Source organism: Drosophila persimilis, unplaced genomic scaffold (genome assembly GCF_003286085.1).
Source record: "Drosophila persimilis strain 14011-0111.01,24,50 unplaced genomic scaffold, DperRS2 tig00000000-arrow-pilon, whole genome shotgun sequence".
Classification (NCBI taxonomy): domain Eukaryota; kingdom Metazoa; phylum Arthropoda; class Insecta; order Diptera; family Drosophilidae; genus Drosophila; species Drosophila persimilis.
Genome location: NW_020825288.1, coordinates 8,629,920 through 8,653,444, shown reverse-complemented (window position 1 = coordinate 8,653,444; position 23,525 = coordinate 8,629,920). Strand labels below are relative to the sequence as shown.

At 48.0% G+C, this 23,525-nt stretch overlaps 1 protein-coding gene across 1 annotated transcript in view; it reads left to right on the top strand.

The window, feature by feature from the left end:
* Positions 1–833: 833 nt before the first annotated feature.
* The window catches only part of LOC6588478 (nucleolysin TIA-1), a 35,900-nt gene continuing 13,208 nt past the window's right edge, over positions 834–23,525 (top strand). Inside the window, exons 1-2 of the mRNA XM_026984244.1 lie at positions 834–912; positions 2,833–3,927. Coding sequence (XP_026840045.1) covers positions 3,420–3,927 — 508 coding nt within the window. The 5' untranslated portion in view covers positions 834–912; positions 2,833–3,419. The remainder of the gene's footprint in view (positions 913–2,832; positions 3,928–23,525) is intronic.

Sequence of the window (23,525 nt, the reverse complement as noted above, 5' to 3'; positions counted from 1 at the left end):
CAGGCAAAGGCAGGGCCTAGCTGCTGCTCGTTGTGGTTGCTGCTCCTTCGCCTTCTGGGGGGTTGGTGGTGGTCGTGGTAGTTCCCTGGTTGTTTGGTGAGAAAGGGCGCTCGAATGATAACAAGACAAAAGTGGATTATTGGCTCTCAAGAGCACATAAACAATAGCATGTGCTGCTCTCAGTATGAGTGTGTGTCTGAGCCTTTGTTTGCTTGTCTATTGGTGTGGCCTGCCCCCATTCTCGCGTCTCAAGCGGCTCAAGCGGAGCTCAAGCGGCGGCTCGAACCACTCTCGCCCCACGACTTAGAGGTTTTCGCGTAATGAAGAGTGATGTCTGTGAGGCGGTGGCTGTAATGCGTCTAATCTAAACGCTGTTAAGGATACCCACAGCCAGAGATGCACAACAGAGCCCCAAAGTCGAACATCCCACAGAGTGACGACGCGTATAACACCAAAGGGTAACCATAATTGCTGCGACGATAAAAGCAGGGAAATTACCTCTTCGAAGCGAATTCGAAAATGGCTTAGCGCGGACCACAACCAATTCGAAGAAGCGAAATGCGCATGACGGGGAGAGGATTTTGGATGACAATGTTCGGGGATTGCTCGCTCGTTCTTTTGGTCGTCGGGTGGAGGGCCGAGCGAGGACACTGCTCGGCTATGCCAAAAAGGATTTTGACGCGACGGCGACGCCGGCAGAATAGTGGTAAGCGAGCCGATATGTTGACTATTTGTGAGGCAGACGAATGCGCTTCGCTTTCAGTTTGAATTGTGTCCTCGTTAAGAAAGGATATTCGTTACATTGTTGTTAAGTTGTTATTATAATTTCTCAAACCAACAAACCAACCGACAAACCAAAAGCCAACAACTGCTCGATAAAGAGAATTCAAAATATAAAAAGCCCCCAAAAACGTAAGAGAAACTCAAACCAAAAATCAAGGAATCAACGATGTGTGCGACTCATAAATAAAATAAAAAAATTAAAATAAAATGCGAACTGAAGCTGAAAAATAATCTTATCAAAAAAATATAAATACACAAATTAAAAAAAAAAAACAAAACTCATTTTCAAAACAGTTAAAATAAATATTTTCTGTATGAGTTCTTAGTTTTTGTGATTTTTGAGTGTTGTTATAGTTTCCTTTGGTGTTGAATATGTGTTTTTTGCTATAATTTCTTTCGTGTTTAGATTATGGGTGTTCTTAGGTGTTCCGAATTCAGTGAGATCGAGAATATATATTTTCTTCTAGCTGCCAAAAGACTTTCTTTGAACCAAACTTGCTTAAAGTTTTGACAGTTGTTCAGTTTTATATTGAATACTTTTCGAAGATTGATCTAAGATATTCTGATATTTCGAAGAAAATCGATTTGAGCATCGTAGTATTTTGGAAATATTCAACTCGTTTTCGGGTTTCTTGGTCTCGTTGTCGCTTTTGCTAGCATCGATTTTAGTCGCTATTTACATAGACTGCCACAACCGTCTCTGCGTTCTGCGTGCATGTGTGTTTTGTTGCTCCCGCTGTGTTTTTTGGCCACATTATGTACAACAACAGCAGCAGCAGCATAAAGGAACACTGGCACAACAGCGGCAACAACCATAGGAGCCTGCCACTTCGGCTTATGTGGCACATAAACCGACAACGAGCAGCCAATAAATGCTGCCGCCAGCCAACGCCGACTGCCGCCGACATCGCACTGGGGCTCCTTCCTATATAAAAAAGGGCCATTGCAGTTGTGTGCGTCTGTCTGAGTGTGTGTGATTCATACTTACACACACACACACAGATTGTTGTGTTGGTTTTGTATTTTTGGTGTGTTTCATGCACTCGTCCTCGTCCTCGTCCTGGTCGTGCTTTTTTGTGTGTCTTCTGGCCGCGAGTGCTTCCTGACTGTATGTGTCCTGTCCTGGCTTTTCCAAATAAAAATATAAGTTTATATTTATACATAGCATTTGTCTGTCCCGCCGTCCCTGCCGCCCTGCCTCCCTGCCTCCCTGCGTCCCTCCGGTCTTCCATCCCCTTATCCCTTTGTGAGCATGGCGCTATAAAAACCGGAAGCGTTAGACTGACGTCGAGGCTGCGCCTGATTCTGACACTTGCCAACACTTGGGGCGTACAGGGTGACAGGGTCTGGGGTTTCTGATGCTGATACTGCCGCTGCCGCTGCCGCTGCCACTGCCGCTTTCTCTGTCTTTCAGGGTGCGTCTGTCGTAAAACCCATCTCCGTTTCTTGTTCGTACTCGTACTTTTTTGGCACTTGTACTCTCGTACTCTCTGCTCCTTTTATGATTATTGTTATAATTTTTTCGCTGGCTGAGCTGTCTGTTTCTGCTTTTGCCACTTAGACATTGCGTTACGCGCACTTTCGATGTCTACCCTCCCCCACCCACCCATCCACGCCTCTAGAGGACTTTCTCGCATAACTTTTTATTTTTTGTTGGCTCATGTTCCGCTTTGTATGCGGAGCGGAGCACACAAATCGTAAAATATTAAATTTAATTTTTCAAATGATGTGTGAATGGCTTAGTCCTGATATATGATAATGGTTGTGCCACAGCCCAGGCCCATGCACATCCCTCCAAGAGGCACATAAAAAAGGCAAGACTTCAGTTTTATATATGTTTTTTTTTTTTTGGGGGGAATGGAGGGAAAACAGCACTTGCTCGAGCATCAGGGAGAAAGTTAATTATACTTTTGTTTGTTTAGCATTATCCGTTTTTTTTTGTTTATGTTTCTACTTGACAGAATATTCTTAGATATATGGGAATACCGATGTTCCATTGCATATTTAATTATATTTTGGCAAGTTTTTAACAATCGATTGAAATTATAGAAAAATCAACGGAATTTCCGGCATTTTGTGCCTGAGAGATTCTGATTTTGAATTCGAAAAACCAAATGAACTTTTTCAACACAAATTTCATTGGTCTGTGATAAGTGAAGGTCAAGCAAAAAGAGCGAATTTTTTATGCAAAATTAAAAAGCAACCACAAACAACACGAAGCGGAACAAACAAAACAGCAAACGGAAAGGAAAACCGCAGAAAGGCAGCAATTCAAATTAGTAAAATTGTAGAAATTATTTAATGCCTCAAATGATTTGCGCATAAAACTCGACAGCATCGGCAGCAGCAGCAGCAGCAACAACAACAGTGCGGTTTCACACAAAAAGGCAGCTATAAAAATTATTTAGCCAAATTATAACACAATTTATTTGCATCATCAACTGCAAGGCGGCAGGCAGGCACTTCATTAAACATCAAAGCAGGCTGTGTTTAACCGCAGAACGTGCGAATTCCACACCGCAATACCAGCAGTAACAGCAACAGCAACAGCAGCAACAGCAGAAACAGCAGCAACAAAAGCAACACCCACGGAAAGTGCAGCTGAAACAGGAAACGGAAACGAAAACGGTAATACCATGTTGGCCATGCCCACTCTGATGATGCCAGCCACTGCACAGATGACGCTCAGCAGTCAGCCCCTGTCGGTGGGCGCCAAGCCGTACGAGACCAAGCTATTGGCCATCCACCAGACGCACTTGCAACAGCAGCAGCAGCAACAGGCGCCCTCCCAGCAGCAGCAGCAGCACCAGCAGAACGGCAAGCAGCAGGCCCAGCAGATGACCATCGTCACCACTCAGCAGCAACAACAGCAGCAGCAACAGCAGCAGCAGCAGCAGCAGCAGCATCCCCAGTCGCAGTCGCCACACCTGCAGCAGCAGCACTCGCAGCAGCAGCACTCGCAACAGCAGGCCGTGGCCGCAGCAGCCGCCGCTGCCGCCGCCCACCATCAGCAGCAGCAGGCGGTGGCCGCCGCCGTCTGTGCCGCCCAGCAGCAGGCGGTGGTCGTCCAGCAGCAGCAGTACCAGATCCACTCGCAGCAGCAGTCGCCCCAGCAGCAGGTGCTCAGCATCTCGCCCAAGCAGGGTAAGCCAAACACCCCACCACCAAACGATACAGATATGAGCATATATAGTATACGTGTATCTAATTGTCATGGCCGATATAATGATGGTGGCGGTAATAAACTTCCTCCAGGCGTGAGCCACCTCCTTTGGGGTAATGGATGGAGGAAGGCTTTAAGGTGCAGGCTCGCCCCATTTGTTTACGAGGCATTCCAACACTTTGAGGCACTTATCGATTGCGTTTTATTGCCGGCTGGGGCCGGAAGGGGCTAGGACTAGGCCTCGGCTCAGACGAAGGAGTCCTTACAAATTTCACGAGTTTTACGAGGAGCTCGAGCAGCAGTTCAAGTAATGCTTTTTATGGTTTCGTCGTAAAACGCCGGCCAAGCCTCTAATAGCCATCTAATGTTATTTGGCCTCAAAACGAGGGCCGCGTGTTTGTCAAAGTTTACGTTTTTACTTATGCTCTTGTGCCTCAAAACCCTTGGAAACTGAAGACCACGTATCCGTAGCCATAGCCATAGACGTATCTGTGTCCGTGGCTATCACAATTATAGAGCATGCAGCGGCGTAAGGTGTCTGTCTTTGTGGCTGTGCTAAATCAAATAGAAATCAATTTGAAATTATTGACAATTTCCACATTGGCATTGGCTCAAGCAATGCCTTCGCTTCGATTCGATTCTGATTCCGATTCCGGCTCTGGCTCTGATTCTCTGATTTTGTCATAGCTGGCATTCTGACTAAACGAAGGGCAAACACACTGCCGCACACATAGAACAAACAGAAAAAACCTATAGACAGAGACAGAGACAGCGTGGGAGGAAAAGTAAATACCAGAGAGGCATCCACAACAACGTGCTTTCTTCTTGCCACAGGCAGGGGCAGTGGGCTGGGGCGTTTGTCTGTTGTTTCGTACAGGGCAAAGTGCACTCGGCGAACAGCAAACGGTGGCCAAAGACGTTGAGGAAGACGGCGGCACACAGACACAGGATACAGCCACAGACTGCCAATTGTGCCAAGTTGAAGTGCAGCGGACGGACGGACGTCGTGGCGTATACGTAACATTTAGACGCACGTCCACACTTGACCCGTTGAAAGGCACAGAGCTGCGAAAATTGAAAATCGAAGCGGAGTTTCGTCGGGTGGCGGGGTGGCAAAAGTTTTGTTTGCAAAGTTTGCTGCTGTTGCTTTGCGGCAAATTTGTTTTTAAATTTGCAGTCCGAGTCGCCCAATGTCGAGTGTCTGTTGAAATTTTCAATTGAATTCGTTGTAAGATGCAGAAACAAATTGCCAAAAGAAGAAAGGGGGGCCACAAAGAGGGAGAGAGCTAAAAAGAATGTAAAAAGTTGTCGTCATTGCGAAGGCAAACAACAGACAAAGGCTGGCGCATTGGCAGCAACAACGAAAAAGCGTTTCCAGCACTGCTGCCAGCCGCAACGGAGAGAGAGCGAGCGTTGAATTTGGCTTATAAAGTGGTCCCCGACGAGGAGTCCGTCTCTGAGTCCCACCCGCCGAATGTCGTCCTTTGTTAGACCGTAAGGACGTTGACTGATGCGTTCGCCAGGCGTTGGCACAGCTGCCAAGTAGCCCTCTGCTCTCCGGGTCTGTCCCCTTGTGGACGTGGGATGGACGTGGGCGGATGGGAACTTTAAACAGGTGATCGATTTTTCTCTTTGTCACTTTGGCTAAAAACTTTTCAAATAAAATTTAATAAAATACGATGTGATGTGATCCGAGGCCAGACGAATTTAATCCGCTTGCAGGCGGCTTGCGACACCTCTCCTTCTGTGTTTGTTTCACAAATTAAATATGGCATATTTAAATTATAAAATAAAATAAAATAGAATAAACGGCTCACACATTACGGCTGTTTATGAGCCTATTTTGAAGCTCCTCCTAGCCGACATTATTTCAATTTATTTTTGCGTTTTTTGTCACTCCATCGATTTGCATATTCATTCAAATTTAAGGCATTCAATACTTTTTTCCTCCTATTGAATAAATAAGCATATTAAATGTTTATTTAAAACCAAAGAAATAAAGCACACAGATGTGAAAGAATTTTTAGATGGAAAGCATCGACGGATTAAATAAGTAATAATTATTAAAATTGCATACCACTTGAGAGTTGTTTCGAAGAAAAACTATATGCGAGTATCTACGAGATTTACCCTGAAGAGGGCATTTGCAATCAAGAGCGGAGTAATTACCAATTATGTACCAATTGTCTACTTTAAATTCTGAAAATAAATTCAGTTCAGGAGCTGCTTTTGAGTTAATGTATTTTCCGCTTACCCGAGCAGACACAATGCCTGAATCGGAATCAGAATCGTGTGCGAGTGAGTGTCCTGCCATTCAATCATCCCACTCACTGCTCACTAATGGTAATGGTAATGATGATGATGATGATGATGATGATGATGATGATGATGGGGCGACGATTATTATTGGCAGGCGTCGCATTGCATGCCGAATGCATTTTGTCAACCTGCCCATAGCCCCCCCATAGCCCATGCCCCAGCCCGCAGACTGTCATGCCGCCTGCTAACTCATCGCCCATTACCGTCATTATTGTGGCCGTTAAGTACGTTTGCAGCCATTATCGAGGGGTCTTGTCGCTGGTCGTGTCTGCGCAGTTATGCTTTAAATATGCCAACAGCGTCCTCGATGGCTACTCCTGGCATTTCCCTCGCAGTTCCACAGCACTCGTTGCATGCTGCTCTGCTCAATGGTTTTTAAAATTGAAAACTATATATCAATTGCCTAGGCGAAGAGCATAGCATAGTTTGTCCGCCGACAGTCTGGACTGGGGCACCAGTCGCCGGCACTTGGCCATTGTCGCCTCCTCCATGTGCCTCCTCTTGCTTTTGTTGTCTGGCTCTGGCTCTGGCTCTGGCCCTGGTCCTCTGGGCTTCTCCAGTTTCAGCTGCGGCGCCTGCTTCCATCTGTTACATCTTCTCTCCTATGGTTGTTGCTGTTGTTGTTGCGCCGCCTTTCTTATGGGCTTTCATTTATTTGCTATTAACCTGTCATTGTTCATTTTTATTATTTTGCGGTTTTTATGCCCCGCCTTTTGCGCTTTGTCTGCCGCTGTTGCTGTTTCTGTTGCAATCCCGTCTCGCGGCATTTTCCGCCACTTGGCAACTCTGCACACGACTCTGCACAAGTATGAGTATGTCTAGTCATGTGTGTGAGTGTTTGAGTGTGTGTGTGTGTGTATGCGTGCGTGTGCAATAAATTGTTATTATCGCTACGTTGCAGCATGTCGTCGTCCTTTTGGAGGACAAGCCGTGTCCACCAGCTCCGGCTTCGCTTCTGTCGCTGTCGCTGCCATAGCTTGTCCTTTTCGCTTCTGGCCGTCGTCGACAGGCAATGCAAAAGATTTATAACTTTTATTATTATTGAAGCTTATTTGCCGTTTAATACTTGCCGCATTTATCTGGGCCCCGACTTCAGCCCAGCTCAGCCATAGTTTACGACTGGAAAATCAATCATACGCCATGCTGACGCCGAGTCAAGCCAAGTCCAAGAGCGTCACCTGCCAGGCGTCTCCCTGTCCCTCTGCCCGTCCCTGTGCCTGTCTTCTTGTATTCATTTTTCACAAACAAGAACAACGACTGACACTCATTGATGTTGGATGTCATTAATGTCTTTGCCCTCCTGTCTATTCGCTGTCCACTTTGGACCCGACTTGGGTGCAGGACTTGAAAGCAGCACAGGAGTGTGAAGAATACACAAAGCACATCAGTCTTACATACGAGTATATGGCGATATTCCAGAGTTCAGAGAAGTCCCACAACGCGGCTGATTGGCGGGGGGTAACCGGCAAGAGCTCTAAACCGGTCACTTAATTTAGAGGGAGGCCATGTCCAAGTGGACTAGGAGATTAGTATGCCCGTCGGCTGTATGGCACAACGTCCAGCGGCTGATGCCTTGTTATTAAGTGGACGCTGCAGTTTCACCCCACCTCCACCACATCCACCTTCACTGGCAAACGCCAGTGGCACGGCACATCCATACACGGTCGGACTTGGAGGGACGGCCAGCAAAACTTTTAACAAACGTCACTTCTCCGATTCGTTCGGGTTCCGTTGTTGGTCTAGCCATCCTTCTGCTTCTGCTTCAGTCTTTCCCTCTTTCTCTCTTTCTCTAATTCTCTGGTGCACTTTTTATTCCTTGGCTCTTTTGTTTTTTGTTAAATGCCAGCAAACAACAAAAGCAGCATAAGGCAGTTTGGACAGCCGGGATGAGCATACAACTACGTAGCTAATACTTTAGCAGCCGGATTAGGTTCAATTGGAGCGGGGTGGAGGTGGAAGTGGAGCGGGCTCTGGCCACACAGCAGACCCGGCCGGCAGTCGGGAAACAGGGAAAAAAATCTCAAGCACACACACACACACTTTCAGGGAAAACAGAAAAGAGGCTCAGTGGGGGAGAGAGAGAGAGAGAGAGAGAGAGAGCAAGGAATAAAAACTGTTGTACCAAGCATTAAAGTTTAAACGTTGGTAAATTCCTACAGCTTCCGCTTAGTTGGACTTCATGACAGTCACTGTGGGGACAATGAGGCGCTTGACTGGACAATGCCAGGCAGTTGTGGGGCTCTGCGAGTGGGTTCTTGTGTGCGGTGCGGTGTGGTGTGGTTTCGGCTGCTGGGTCTATGGTCGTATCGTCATGTGGTCCCCCGCCAGGTGCGTCAATGTGCGTGCTGGGGTGCCAATGAAAAGGCAGATTAGAGAAATCGATCAAGTTGCACATGCCTGGGCCGAAGGACACACACCTGGAGTATCAGTTTTCGCTCTTTAAAGCCTGCTGCAGGATTCGTTTGGGTGCCATCATTTTGAGCCTGTCATTTTGTCTGTTATCCTGCGGGCACTGTATCCTTTGCAATCGTCAATCATAATCAATATTTTATATACAACATTTTATATGTCAGACAGAGAAACATGCAAATGCACGATATGTCCTGCTGTTCCTGTTTCTGTCTGCCTGTCTGGCGGTCTTCCTGTGTGAAAAATCGATGTTGGCAGCAGCGGCGGCTTTAAAGACCGCTTTCCCTTGAGGTCAGCTTGGGGTCAGGCCAGAGCAGAGTAGAGCAGAGCAGAGCCGTAGCGAGGCGAGGCGAGGCGAGGCGAGGCGAGTCGAGCCTGGCAGCCATTTTGCAATTTTGGTTGCACTGAGCGCCGCCTTTCGCCTTTGTCTTTGTCTCTGGCTGGCGCCTGGGACTACCAGCCACAGTGGCACAATGCAGTCAACGCATTTGACAGTGTCATTCCAGCTGGCAGGGGCGTAGTCCTGGCAGGCATGCCGGGATCGGGCATTCACATCAAAGAGTGGGTATTCCGGCAGTAGACATGGAACGCCCTTTCTTCTGCTGCACCCAACTACGCTTCTGGCTTCTGGCTGCTGGCTGCTGGCTGGTCCGTCGTTATCTTCGCCATACTCTGGCCCTGACCATCGTCAACAGCATCCTCGCTCGCTCTCGGTTGTGTCGCCGCTGCTCAAATGACTAACAGCAGATGGGGCGGCGACCGCACACAAAAACCCACAAAGCCACATCCGTCTGTGCCCCGCTTTGGTCTCGTTGGGGTCTCCCGGGCGGGGGCTGGAGCTGGGGCTGGGGCTGGGGCTGGGGCTGGGGCCATGGAGCATGGCCTTTTGTTCCGCAGCTGCCGCGTGACCAGGCCAAACAAGCAGCCCGCAGATCGTGCAGCTCCTGTAGCCACCGCCACCGCCACCGCCACGGCCTCCCCTCTGCCTCTGCCTCTTTTGTGGCACCCCCGGACTGTTGCCCGTTCGCTGATTTGTATATTCCGTGGCAGCATAATTTATTGATTGAGTGCTTGGCCAGTCCACAGCCACCTCAGTGTCCCCTGGTTCCGATTCCGACTTTCAATTGTCATTGCGAATATTTCTCTTCATTTTCTGTTCCATCTCTCTCTCTCAGTTTTTTGTTTCCGTTTTTGTTTTGCTTCTTCTTTGGGTGTGTTTTTTGTGCTGCTGTTGGTTTGATTTTGTCAGCTACGCTTTGTTGCGCTTTTCGCCAGCCCTGCTCTGCTCTGCTCCGCTTTGTATCCCAGCACCAGGAGCATATCCAGAGCCCCCTAACCGCCGTCTCCGCACCGTTGAAAATTTAAATTGGTTTGTTTTGTACTGTGGCGGCTTCTGTGTGTATGCTCTCCATGCCCCATGCCCCATGCCCCATGCCCCATGTTTCTGTTTCTAGCTGCTGCTCTGCCATAAAATTGCAAATTGCAATTCGTTGCCACGACTCGTTGGCACGTCCCTGCCACGTCTCTCTGCCACTGGTCTTCGTCATCCTCTCACCCACTCAAGATGTCTGCCAGACATCAGCGATGGTATCTCCATCTCCTGCCTCATGTTGCGCATCGTTGACAAAGTTACGAGAAACTGTGGTAAATTTTATTTGAATTTCCTATGCAACTGCCACCGACCAGCAGTCACCAGCCACCAGCCACCAGGAGGTGCTCCTGCTCAACAGCTAACTCTATATCTAACTCCTTTTCTTCTTCACTGCCACTAACCCCAGCTGCTCCTGCCCCTGCCCCAATCCAAAACCGTAGCTTGTTGGTTGCTGGCAGCTCGTTGCGGCTAGCAAGCGTTGATGAATGAAATGCAGTTAACACCCGAAAAGCGTTGACGCTTCTGTTGCTGCCACAGCTTCTTCTGATTTGTCTCTTTCACTATTTCTCTCTCTCTCTCTCTCTCTCCGTGGCGCCAGCTTGTGCGCAATTCGGCTTTGTGCGCTCCAATTAATCATGACTCGGGGCCAGGATGGGAATGGGTGCCAGGGCTTTCATCCCAATCACTTTCTGCTTCATTAATGATCGCAGCCAGCCGCAAAAGATAAGAGTCGCAAAACAATTTTTAATCATAATGGGATCAGGACCGGGCACCGCCCCTCCCTCGCACTCCCCCCACCACAGAGCCAATCTCAGGCCCATACCCAAACGAGTGGGCCCAGGGCCTTGTCAAACTTGTTGAGGCCTCCTCGAGGAGCCCGCATCGGCAGGAGCAGAAGAAAACACAAAGACAGGACAACATGTCGAACAGGCGGCGGCGACAGCGGCGGCGAAGGCGACGTGGAGGTGTTGCCGTTTAATGATAACAATAAAACAGCTCAAACAGCGAGAGGAGGCATCAATGTCACATATGTGTAGAAGTGGGGGAGGGAGAGAGAGAGAGAGTCTGGGGCAGAGTTTGTTGTGGCACCAGCAACTTTCAACTTTTACGGCGCACGAGGCGCAACAAAAATATAAAAGCATGAGGGTGTTTTTTTGAAAAATTGCGACAGCAGGAGTAGCAGCAGCAGCGTTAAATCAAAAAATTATATAGTCATATAGTCAGGAACACTCGCGCCCTCCCACTCCCACACACACACACGAATACCCATACTCAGTCACACACACATGACGGCCATAACAGGAGCAACATGTTTGATATTTTGGTGCGGGTACTGGCTCCTCCCCAAGTGATAAAAGCGATAGGAGAGAAGAGCTGGAAAAGTGGCTGGGTGCAGGAGAATCACAGGGGAAGGCGGGCGACCACGGCTGGCAAAAATTAATTTATAATAGGCATCCTTTATGAGATGACAAGGATGCTGAATAAGATAATGGCATCAACGAGCAGCCCAGCACCAGCCTCAGCCCCGGACGAGGCAGACAAATGGCGGTGGCGGAACAGCAAAAGGCGTAGCCCGGGCGGTCCCATGTTTTGGCAAATAACGAAATTACTTAACGCCGAAGAGAGGCAGCCACCGATGAAAGCCGAAAGAAAATAGGATGAAGCTTGTAAGCTGTTGCTAATAAATATTTAAAAATGTTTTTCGTGTCTTCCTTTCTGCCTTATCTACGTTATCTGTATGCTGCAATATGTATTTCGGGGTAAAATGAGAAAATGTGATTTAAAGCGCTCAGATTGTGGGAAGATCCAGAGATACAGAGCTCCAGGGCTCAGTGTGAAGCAGCAATTAATTATGCAATGTGAGACAGGGACTGTGGGCTAGGGGGCTGAGCTGGTCAAGGCGGGAGGAGGGTTCATTGAACTCGTTGACGGTCTACCAGGGGAGGGAATTAAAGCGCTTTTGTCTCCCGATATCGACACCTAATTCAAGATTTATACCTGCCCCGTCTGTCTCCAAATGAACTCGGCATATCTGCCTTCAATTTAATGTGCCTCATATACTGGAGATGAACAAGCACTCCCACGAAACCGAAAATTTCCCAGTGATGCTGAGACGCCCTGGCAATAAAACGTATTTTATGAGCAAATTATGTTTATTAGTGCGTCAAAATGTCAACATTATGCACGACAAAATACATATTAAAAAGTATATATATATATATAAAGAAAGAAAGAAATATGATGCTCGGCATTAAGATGAGCAAAAAAACACACTCCAAAAGATACACACCACTCACACCACAAAGAAGAAGGTCGTAAAAAGTACGCTGCCTGCTTTTTGGTAGACAATTTCCAGAGTAAGGTAATTTCCTCACAGCCAACAACAGAGTGTTGGTCAAAGTGCAGGAAGCCAAAGGGCAAAAGCCACAAAAAGTGAATGAGATGCAAGATGCAAGAGGCAAGAGGCAAGAGGCATGACAAGATGCTGCAGCTGCAGCTGCAGGCATTGTAATGCTGTGCCCTTGCCTGTTGTCGACATTGTGTGGCAGCAAATATAATTCGATTTGCAAGCTACCCGCACACACACAAAAAGGGACCCCCTTCAAAACCCACAGCAACACAGAGCGCACACGATTCGAATATGAAAATGAAAATCATCGTAAAATTTTCTGAGGAAAAAAACCTTGTAGGATGATGCGCCCTTAAACCCGGCAAAGCCAACGAACCGGGCAACAACAAGCAAATTACAGCAGCGGATCGCTTCTGGGGGATGGCAAGGGTGGCTATGCCACATTGTTGCATCATAGAACGCGCCGCGATGCATGCTAAAAGTAATGCACAATGACAAACGCTTCCCCAAATACGGCCAAGCCCCCATCTGGCTCCCACACACACACACCCCATAGACACAAAGACTGGGCCAGCATATAAAAATAGTTTCAGCCAACGATTGCCGGCTAGGAGGAGCGACTGGTGACCCCCAAGCCCCAAGCTCCAGCTCTAGCTCTAGCTCGAGGTCCCTGCCCGGTTACAGCCCCCACCCACTTGCAGGAGGAGGACTAGGTGCTAGGTGGCGACTGCAGGCCACGCAGTGCCAACGCGCATGACGCGGCGCTCCTCCAACCGCCACCGCCGCCTGGCTGGTTCCCTCACTGGCTGACTGGCTAGCTGGATGGCTGGCTAGCTGGCTGGCTGGCTGGCTGGCGGAAGCTGACGAAATGTTGCCGATGAGCATTGCTAACGATGTGGGCAAAAACAACGCCTACACAACGACGACGGCCTGGACGAGGAGGACTACGATGACGATGAGAACGACGACGCCGCCGACGAGGATGCCAGCAACAAAATTGCAGCTGGCCAAGTTGCTTTCTCCACTTTCTTTCTGGGAGGGAATTGCATTATCTGCTCGGGTGTGTATGCCTGTTTGTCTGTCTGTATGTGTGTGAGTGTGTGTGTGTTGCGTTTTTATTTGCCGTCTGTCTTTGTTGCTATTTTCCATTTTCCAGCTTCGGCTGCTTTCATTTTCTTCCGCACTGCCCCCAGTTTTTGGTTTTTGCCTCGTTCGTTGCTCGTCGGCGGTTGGGTGCAAAACTTTTAAATTAGAAATTTTTGTTAGTGGCGGGTTCTGTCGAGGCAGAGGAGGGGCAAACACAGTGAAGTGTTGGGACGCCAGCACTCAATAGTTTTTTACACTTTGTTAGTCGGTTAGTTTTTGTTTTGTTTCGTTTCGTTTTTTTCGCAGTGGTTGTTGTTCTTGCTGCATTGTGGTTTTCATCGGCACTCGCCAGTTGCTATTAATTTTTAATTTTTTGTACTCTCCGCCCCCTCTCCCAGCCCTACCGCGTGCCATGTACCACAGTTTGCGGCAGACATACGCGGACAACTATGATGGGGGATAAAGGCAAAAGTTTATAATGCAATTTGGCGGGGTGTTAGCTAAAGCAAACAGTGGGTGATTCGTAAGCAATTTATATTCTATTAAACGAAGAAGGCCCATTGGAAATTGATGAATTTATAAGCCAAATAAACGAAAGCCATCAGCAATTTCTGAGCGATACGATTGCTGTTTAATGGCAGATTGGATGCCCCTTTGTATGCCAATACCATTGTGGCTTAGACCCAACCCCATCGCACCTTTCCACCACCACCACCACCACCAACGAGAACCATTAACGTTTCGTGCCCTGGAAAGTAGGCAACACTTTTTTGGCGTCTTTATTTCGATTCCTTTGTGCCTCCTCCTGGATGTTATTACCTATTTGCTCGGGCTTCCGCTGTCGTTGGCTGTGCCACGAGTTTAACAAAAGATGATGTGATTGAATTCCCCCCACAACAAAAAAGAGAACTTGAAGCCAGAGATAATTTCGGCAATAGGCGTCACCTAATGGCATTCCCCAAATTGTTTGTTGAACAGAAGGCTCCCTCGAATGAGAGCTTAGGAGGGGGAAATGCCCCAAGAAGCTGGCCGGTCTTGGATTCCTCCCACATTCACAGATACAACACATACACGCACAGATAAACAGGCACACAAAAAACGTTGTCATGCTGCCAAGAGACGCGGGCAAGACGATGACAAAAAAAGAAAAAACCCAACAACTTAATACCCAGCTGATGCCTATTAAGCACAGCATTTGTGGCACCCACAAGTTTGTACCGCTCTCCCCTCTGCACCCTTCCCGCTGGGGCCCCACCCATTTAGGCCAATGCGGAGCTGGAGCCACCGCTGTGCAGCGCTGCGTGTGTCTTGCCTTGATTTTGTGGCTGTGATATTTTCATTTGCTTGATTTGTTTTGGCATAATTTTGCCTCGAGACGAGTCTCGATTTTTTTCGCTTTTCTTCCATTTTTTTTTTGTGTGTGTTCCTTGGGAAAGCTTTAGTAAATAATTGTGAATTCTGTGTGTGGGTTTTATATCGGCTGGGCCGGGGCTGGGCTTGGGTGTGTGTGTGTGTGTGTGGTTGGCATTGGCAAACCGCAAATCAGCATTTTTTTGCCAAGTGGGGAAACTGAATAATGGCCTCCCCGGCACACATTAAGCATTCGCCGCAGTTTCTCATCCACCCACAAAATCCCCAATTCCGGGCTACCGCCTGATTTGGGGTGCCAGCGCCAATGCCAATGCCTCGGCTCAAGTGACGATGCACACGTAGCAACAATAATTTCAGCTAATTGCTCTCTGAACAGCAATTTAAATGCGAAATGAATTCTGTGCATTGCGTGTGGCCCCACACACACACACACAAATAGAGAGAGAGAGAGAGGGAGGAAGATAGATAAAGGGTCGAAGTTGGGAAGGCCAAAAATAGTTCCCATTCATTTCATTTGTAGCTGCTGCCACTGATGCAGAGGGGTGCTGCGAGGCTGCTGAATCGAGCAGCTTTGGCAGTTGTAATAAAATTACGCATACGCTGCGTGCGCCGACTTCTGGCTGCATATTAAAAACGAGTTTGCCAGGGCCCACAGTTGGGGTGCCTGCACTCACAAAAACCCACTCAGACAGTCGGGGACGGACACGGACATGGACATGGACACGGACCCTGGTACTGGTACTGGTACTGGCTCTGGCTATGACCCACACCCGTGTCCGGCCATAGACCGTCTCGTCATACATGACGACTGTGACTTTCATTGCAATTCATATCTAAGCGCAGACGTCGCCTGGCTCGCAAAAATAGCAGAAATTAAATTTGTCTCTCGACTGACAAATGTCCCCCCAGAGAGGCTAAAACCAGAAAAGTACTTGACGATACGTAAAAGTCAAGTCAAATTGCAGGCGGGGCAGCCACCGGCCCGGCCCGGCCCGGCTCGGCTCTTTCATAAGTCAGCTTGTAATGTTGTTAAGCATTCAAAGATACTGTCGCTGTAGTGGCCACAGAATGGGAACGATAGGGAGGACTGTACGAGTGCGAGTACGAGTGCGAGTACGAGTACGAGTACAAGAAGGAGGCAGAAGGCTGGCAGCACACACACTCGCTGAGCTCCTCTGGTTATATCTGCAGCTTTGTATCTTTAGTGCTGGCGGCGGTTGGCGAAATGTTGGGGGCCAAACGGAAAGTCGGAGCAGTAGGGAAACTTGAAGTTGGTCGTGGTGCGGGTTCAACCACTGCTACTGCTTCTGGTTCTGGACCTGGTCCTGGTCCTGGTTCTGGTTTGGGGCTCAAGAGCAGCTGATGTTGATGATGATACACACTCAAGTGCGCTTTGGGTACAGCAGTTGAGTAAATACACAAACACACTACACAGACGTACACACACGCACGCACAGCTACACAGATATACACCCATACCCACACACACACAATCTCAAAGAGAAAGCTATATGCGCAATATGGCGTACTGGGACCCCAGACCGCTGTTGACGTTGACGTTGACTTTGGCGCTCTGTAGCCGCTTTTACTTATTTATGCCAATTTTTGGCTTGAACGTCTCCCTCTCTTTGTGTCTGTGTTGGAGTCTGTGTGAGTGCCTACCACCGGATTGAAGCTCCCGTTTGTTGGCTTCTATTTAAGCATTTAAAGCAAGATGCTACGTGAGCCGCATGCCAAGATATACGTACCTCTCGTACACTCGGAGAAGTTCCAGGGAAATTGGAAACGCCAAGAAGTCGTCTCAAACGGATGAATTTTATAAATGTATTAGGAGCTTGTCATGTTGTATTAGACCCTAATATTTCATACAAATTCAGCTCAGATTGAATGCGGTAAAGAATATTTAGTATCTCTGCGGTGCTCGCTCGCAATACTCGCAAAACGTTTCCGCTGACTGTAACTGACTTATGGATCTGGGGAGGAGCAGTTGTTCAAATGTTTTTAAGAACGCGACAAAACCCAGGAGACATCGATGAAGTCCGTATCTATCGGCCCCTCTTCCCATTCCAAGCCAACGAACCAGGCAGCCAGCACGAATTTAACCAACTGAAATCACTTGGGAATATCGCTTTGGAGTTGGCTTTGGCTCTGGCTGTGGGTCTGCTCTGCATTCGCATTGGTTTTATTTCATTAGTTCTGCGCCAATTTAAATATTTAACGAACATTTCGAATTGATAGCATTTGCCGGCAGCTTTAAATTGACAAAAGAGAGTTAACCAGAGAGAGGGAGCGAGTGAGCGATGGGAGAAATGAAATGAACGGGCCTGTGGCATAGATTAAATTTCCGCTCTTATGAATGCGCGTGGCTAATAGAAACGATGGCGGTTCTTGTGCGGTTCTGTGTACAAGGGGGCAGGGGGCAGGGGCAGGAGGGGTGTGCTGTGACAGCAGCAACAACTCCTACAACAGTTGCATATATTTTGAGCTAGGTTTTGTATACGCCGCTCCCCGCTGACTCCAGCATCGGTCCTGCCCGGTCCCAGGCTGGCGTTCGTCAGTTTCAAATGTCCGAAAAAAGAAATCCAATTTGCCGGGCCCCGCGCTGGCAAATGCCCCATGGACATGCGTTAATAAAAAATAAAAAAAAGAGAAAGTACAAAAACCATGGGGGAACTGCACGGATGAACAAAAAACTGGCGACGGCTGCCTGGTTTCGGTCTCCGGCCGTGCCGTAGAGTGCCGTGGAGTGCCGTGATGGGGACGAGGCCATAGCCAGGAACGTGTAGAAAATAAAAATTTCTATTTAAATGGCAAAAATCAACAAATGCAACGCAAAACAATCTAAAACACAAATCGAAATTAAATGACCGCACTTGCACACAAAAGCGGGCTACACACGCACACACAGTCGTCCACATAGGGATAGACACACACACAGATCCAGATGCAGACACACCCTCACGGCGAGAGGCAGCTGGGAACATGGCAAAAACAAGCCACTCGTTCCAAAAACAAAAAACAAAAAACAGAAAAAAATGCCCAGCAAGTGACTGAAATAAAGTGCAGCAGCTGCGCAGCTGGCCAAAAAAAGGTACGGCTAGAATGGTTTAGGTAGAGGATTGGAGTGGTAGGGAGGATGGGGACGGTCAGAGAAGCGGCCGGCTTCCATGTGAGTGAGCGGCAAGGGGCAGAGAAGGGTGCTACTAGACGCAATTTCAACATTTCATTCAGCGACGACGAGTTTTGAATTTGATTTGTTCGCGTTCTTTTTTTGCTGTTCGTTTTCCCTCAATTGGGTTATTGTTGCTGTTGCTGCTCACTCGAAACTGGGGGCAGGGAAACCCCCCAGAGACCTTGGCTTTGATCCATGAAATGTTTTAGAGCTGTAAGTCTTTAATTGAAATTTAAATTGGGGGGTCTTTACCGAGAAAAAGCTCAACGAGCTATGATCCAAGATTTCTACTTGAAAAATGTTCAATAAGAAGATTATATGTGTATCTTGTAGAAGCTGATGCTCAAAACTGGATCACATTTAGCCTTGATAGATATATAGATCGATTTCGAAAGGAAATTAGCATAGTTCCAAAGGTTGGATCTCTTCAACATGGGCCTCCAGAACGTATTCCCATCCTTGACAATGACCTCAACATTGTTGGCTCAACACTTTATCTCTCTCGGTCTGCTGTCAACCAAATTAATTAACTGTAAACGTGCCAAACCAAATGAAGTCACTGGCTAGCTGTGAGAGAGGGACAAACCAGTTCGCAGAAAAAAATAAAATAAAACCCAGAGAAACCCAACCCAAGTGGCAAAACGCTTTACAATTAACAGTCCAACGCCCAGCTCCATGAACTCGAGCCGAACCTGAATCCGATCCCGATCCCTAGCCAAGCCCCCGCCCTCGCACTGTCTCCCCGGTTAGACGCATGTGTACAGGTCATGTCCGGGAAAAAAGGGAAAACTATAGCAGTGTTTCGGGCGCCTAACGGGACACAGGCAGTGGGACAGAAATGGAGCAGGCACCTCCATAAGTGTGGATGTATCAACACCTACACACAGACTAACAGACACACATTCTCGCCGAAAACCAGACAGAGACAATAAGTGTAATGGATTTGCCGGGTCAGAAAGAGAGAGCAAGTTGCAACGGAAAATAAAAACGGTAACCGCAATTTGAACCAGGTTTTTACTTGCTTTACATTTCGTGGCGCCCCGACAAATATGCAGAATGGAATAGATGGTCGGTTGAGCGTTTGAGCGGGTGGTGCTGTGGGGTGCTGGGGGGTGGGTTTACGAGCATACCTGCGTCGCGTTTACTTTCAACATGTGCCACAGAAGCAGATACATTTTCGAAGGGGGTGATCGGCGGGTTTGTTTGTCTGCAAACGCTTACAACAGCGTTAAATGGGGTTCATTCTGGGGGTTGACTGTTTCGAGAGGCTATATATATGTGGCTGCTCCACCGAGTGGGTGCGTGTGTGCCTGGGCCAGATATAACTAACCAAAAACCAATGCAAACACATGAGGACGGTCCGAGTCAGGGCTGTAGAGCAATATAGATTCTTTGTATCCCCTTTTCCGACTTTCGACTCTGTTTTGTTTGGACGGGCGGGCGCTTTCGCTTGTTCTGTCCGTAGAAATGTTGACCGGGGCAACATACGCAATTTCCATTTCATTTTCCATGTGTGTGTGTGTTGTGTGTGTACTTTCTAATGTATAAGGCCACATGTTCGTTTGTTCGCCTCGAGAGAGAGAGAGAGAGCGGGAGAGACGAACCGAGCGAACCCTAATGCATTCCTTGGGCAACTCTGGCCTGCCTTTTTTCGATTCTTGATACGCAAATTCCTTGTCTCCGTCGCCGGTTCTGGTGCCGGCACCGCTTTTGTCGTTACGGTTCTGTTCATTCTATTCTGTTGTGCTGCTGCATTGTCTTTTCACACAATTGTCAACACAGTAAATGCAAATGGCAACCCAGCATTGAGAGCTGCAAAATTGGAAAACAAGCGCCTACTGGCATTTAAATGCGAAATTTGCACGCGATCAGCAAGCGGAATGGGCCTACGCCTACGATGCCAGGACAACGTGTGAGGGCCTGATTGTATTATAAGCAGGGAACCAAGCCCCAAGCCCCAAGACCCCATCAATCCTCCCTCCTCTGAGGGTCCTTCTGTGCCACATTTAAATCAAATTATTGACATTTGTTTAAAGGCAACGCAGGCGACTTGCATACAAATGACTTAAATTTTGGCCAGGACTTAAAGTTTCGAAGAAGCAAAATCAGCACTAAATACGACCCAAGCCCTTTGCCCGGCTGCCTGGCTGACTGGTTGATAAGAGCCGGACGGACGAGGGAGAGAACCCGGGGCGGGGACTGATTGGGGAAGTTGCCCCGGGGGCAGCAACCCTTTGCCACATTTGCGTTTGCTGTTGCTGTTGCTGTTGCCTCTGTTGCCTCTTTGCCTTTGTCATGTTTTGTTTTTAATAGTTACTGAATCTCATTAGAATTTAGATGAGTCTTAATGAGTCATTGTTTTACACGTTAGACGTTGGGTCGCGACGGAGGACGAAGGACGAAGACGACGACGACGACGACTCTGACGCCGGTGGCAACAGAAGCAACAACAGGGGGACACACAGGGACTTGCGAAATAGTGCACAACTCGGAGTCGTACAATAACCCAAAAGTTTTCGAGTCAGAGGCACAAAAAGGTGGAAACGTGGTTGCCTGCCCCACCCACAAACTCACACACACACACAAATACCTACAACTGACACGGGGAAAATCGCAACGCGCGGCACAACACAATGAAATTTTCATTTGATCTGCGCTACGCGACGACTTGATGAGGCTGCGTCCTGTCTCCGGCAGCCAGCACCCCGCCCCCTTCCACAACCGTCGGGGCCACAGACCAACATAGCATCAGCCATTGCCACAAACGAAATAGGAAGAGGTGGTTGCCACCACCAGCAGCAGCATCGTTGTGGCAGCTACACAATACAGACGACGAAACGAGTGACTGCCTCATTTAAGTGGCAACTTAAATGCCACGCACACTTGCGGAAATGATGCTGACTCTACTCCTGGTTCCTCCTCAGATAACCAAGACACTCTCCGGTACGACTCGACCTGGCAGCCAGTGCCAATGCTATTCTCAAAGGAAAAAATGTGGTAAAAGGATTGCGGCTTTGCAGCTTGCGGTAATCAACATTAAAAATCAGCATTATCATCAGCCCAGGCGGCGTCTAATGGTGACAATGACAGCGACAGGAGACAAGAGGCAGGAGACCAGCATAAGGATGGGGCAAAGTTGAAAGTTGAAATTCCTTAAAGTGACTGCAGTTTCATTAGCGACTCAAGTTGATTGGCTTTGCAGAATGTTCCACAAACAGAACAGCACCAGTACCAGCACCAGATGGCTGCTCTTCTCCTGCTCTGCTGCTGCATTCGGAGTGCTCCAGCATTTAGTTGGGGAGCGTAATTAAGTTGAAATTAAAGCGGAAAGTTTGCTTTAAGTTCGCCTCGCCTCGGCTCTTACACTGGGCAAACGCTAATTAGATTTTTTAGTTTTCATTTGGCAGCAGAAGCAGCAGCAGTCGACGTCCATCTAGACCCTCATGCTGGATGCAAATGAATGAAATTAAAAGCACATTATACTGTATAATGCGAGATGATTTGAGCTAAGCAAATTTAATTTAAAGATTTGCTGAGCCAAGCCAAGATGCTGCCCCACAGCTTCAGCTCCAGCTCCAGCTAAAGCTCCCCGCCCTTAAGAGTCCCAGTCCCAGTGCCAGACCAAGTCCAATGGCGTGTCATATATCAAAGCATATCCCCCAGATAACCGCAGTGCCAAATTGTGGGCATAAGTGACTCTCAAAAGCACATAAATGTGGCAGGGACCTCCTCATGGACTGACGGACGGATGGATGGATGGAGCCCACTGATTGGTATGGAATGGGTATGTGTGGTCTGGGGGTATGCGGCATTGATCAAAGTCATAAGTCGGCGGCATACAAATCTCCATGTAAATATCCTTTTACAGTTGAGTTGTCCCTTTTAGGGACAGTCCAGGCATTGGCTCCGTGGTCTCTGCAGGACGGCCATCACAGCACGTCTAAGCAACTGGATTATTAACATTTCAATATAATTTGTGTTTGTGTGTGTGTGCGGCATTCATATTCGTAGGAGGAGGGTCCGGTTGGTGTGGATGTCGGATGAGAACCCAACTTTTTCCTGCTGACGACTGGGAAAATTAACGCGCCTCAGGACTTTGATCCTTTTTTTATATGTGTATGAGTGTAGTATATGTATATTTGCCAATCCCAGCCCCCCGCTCCCTGCTACGTGTTAGTCTTCTGTATTTGCTTACATATTCATCAATTTTTGGGTTAAGTTGTGGGCGGGTCTTTGCTGCGGGTCCCGGCCACGGGACTGTCTCTGCGGCCCGCACGTTTTGCGGTTGCTGGCGTCAAATTGTTTTGCTTGTTTTGGGGCTCTCACATGACAGCGGGCAGTCCCAGCAGTCGGTTAGCTGGTGGTTTGCCACCCGCCAACTAAACGCTTTTAGCTCTAATGCAGTCCAGTTTCCAGCTTGGCCCCAAAACAGTTCATAATTGCCATTAGCCCATACGCCATGCGGTCTTCTATATGGCAGGCAGTCAGGCAGGTAGTCGACCCCCAGCGAAAATCGGACAAACGCATTCGATAAATGCGATTGCAGTGCGTATTATCAATAATATATGAATAAAATATATAAATAATAAAGTAGTGATTCTTTTGTTGAAAAGTTTGCTGCGAAAGTGTCCTCGAGCGGCCTGTGCGTGTAATTAAACGTTGCAGCTTATGTAAGACAAACAGGAAATAAGGTTTAGCACAAACGCATAAATAACAACAGGGGGAAATCAGTAAACTCTCTCGTACGTACAGTGGGGAACATAAATAAACGCATACACAAACAATGGAAGCGGATAACATAAAATTTACAACAACTAAGACCAACAAGAACAGAGGCAAAAGCAGGGGCAGAGGGAAGGCCAAGGAAGGCATAAAAGTGGATAGCCATACTACACACACACACACATAGTAGGAAACGCATACAGTCGCACACTGAGTAGCTTCCGTCTTTAATCAAATGGTACAAGGGGGCGTGTTGCTGCCTGGCTGGCTTGCTGCCTGGCTGGCAACACTGCTGACACACTTAGTCCAACCGACTTGAGCCGACTCCACTCTCGACTATCCTTGCGACGAAGTTGTTAACGCTTTCCAGGCAGCACAGAACAGCAAAGGTACGGGACAGGACAGGGCACGGACAGGTGCGTCCTCGGCAAATATACAAAACACTTGTAACTTGCCGTACGCCTAGAAAGGATTTATGATTAATTTATGTGCTCATGAGTGTGTATGCGCTGTATGCATGGACGAGTATGTATGTAAAGGTAAGACAACGACAACGACAACGTCAACGAAAACGAGCCGAATGAAATGATGGTAAAAACTTAATTAACTCATTACACATACGCACCGTTTTAATCAGCAAACGAGCCGACAGGGAAAAACGGAAACGGAGACAAGGAAAAGAAATGAAATGAAATGAAAGGCAGCAGCCTCGACGTACACGTGGGTCTGCTGCTCTACGGGTCTGCGGCAACCGCTTGACATGCTGACACCGAAGGCA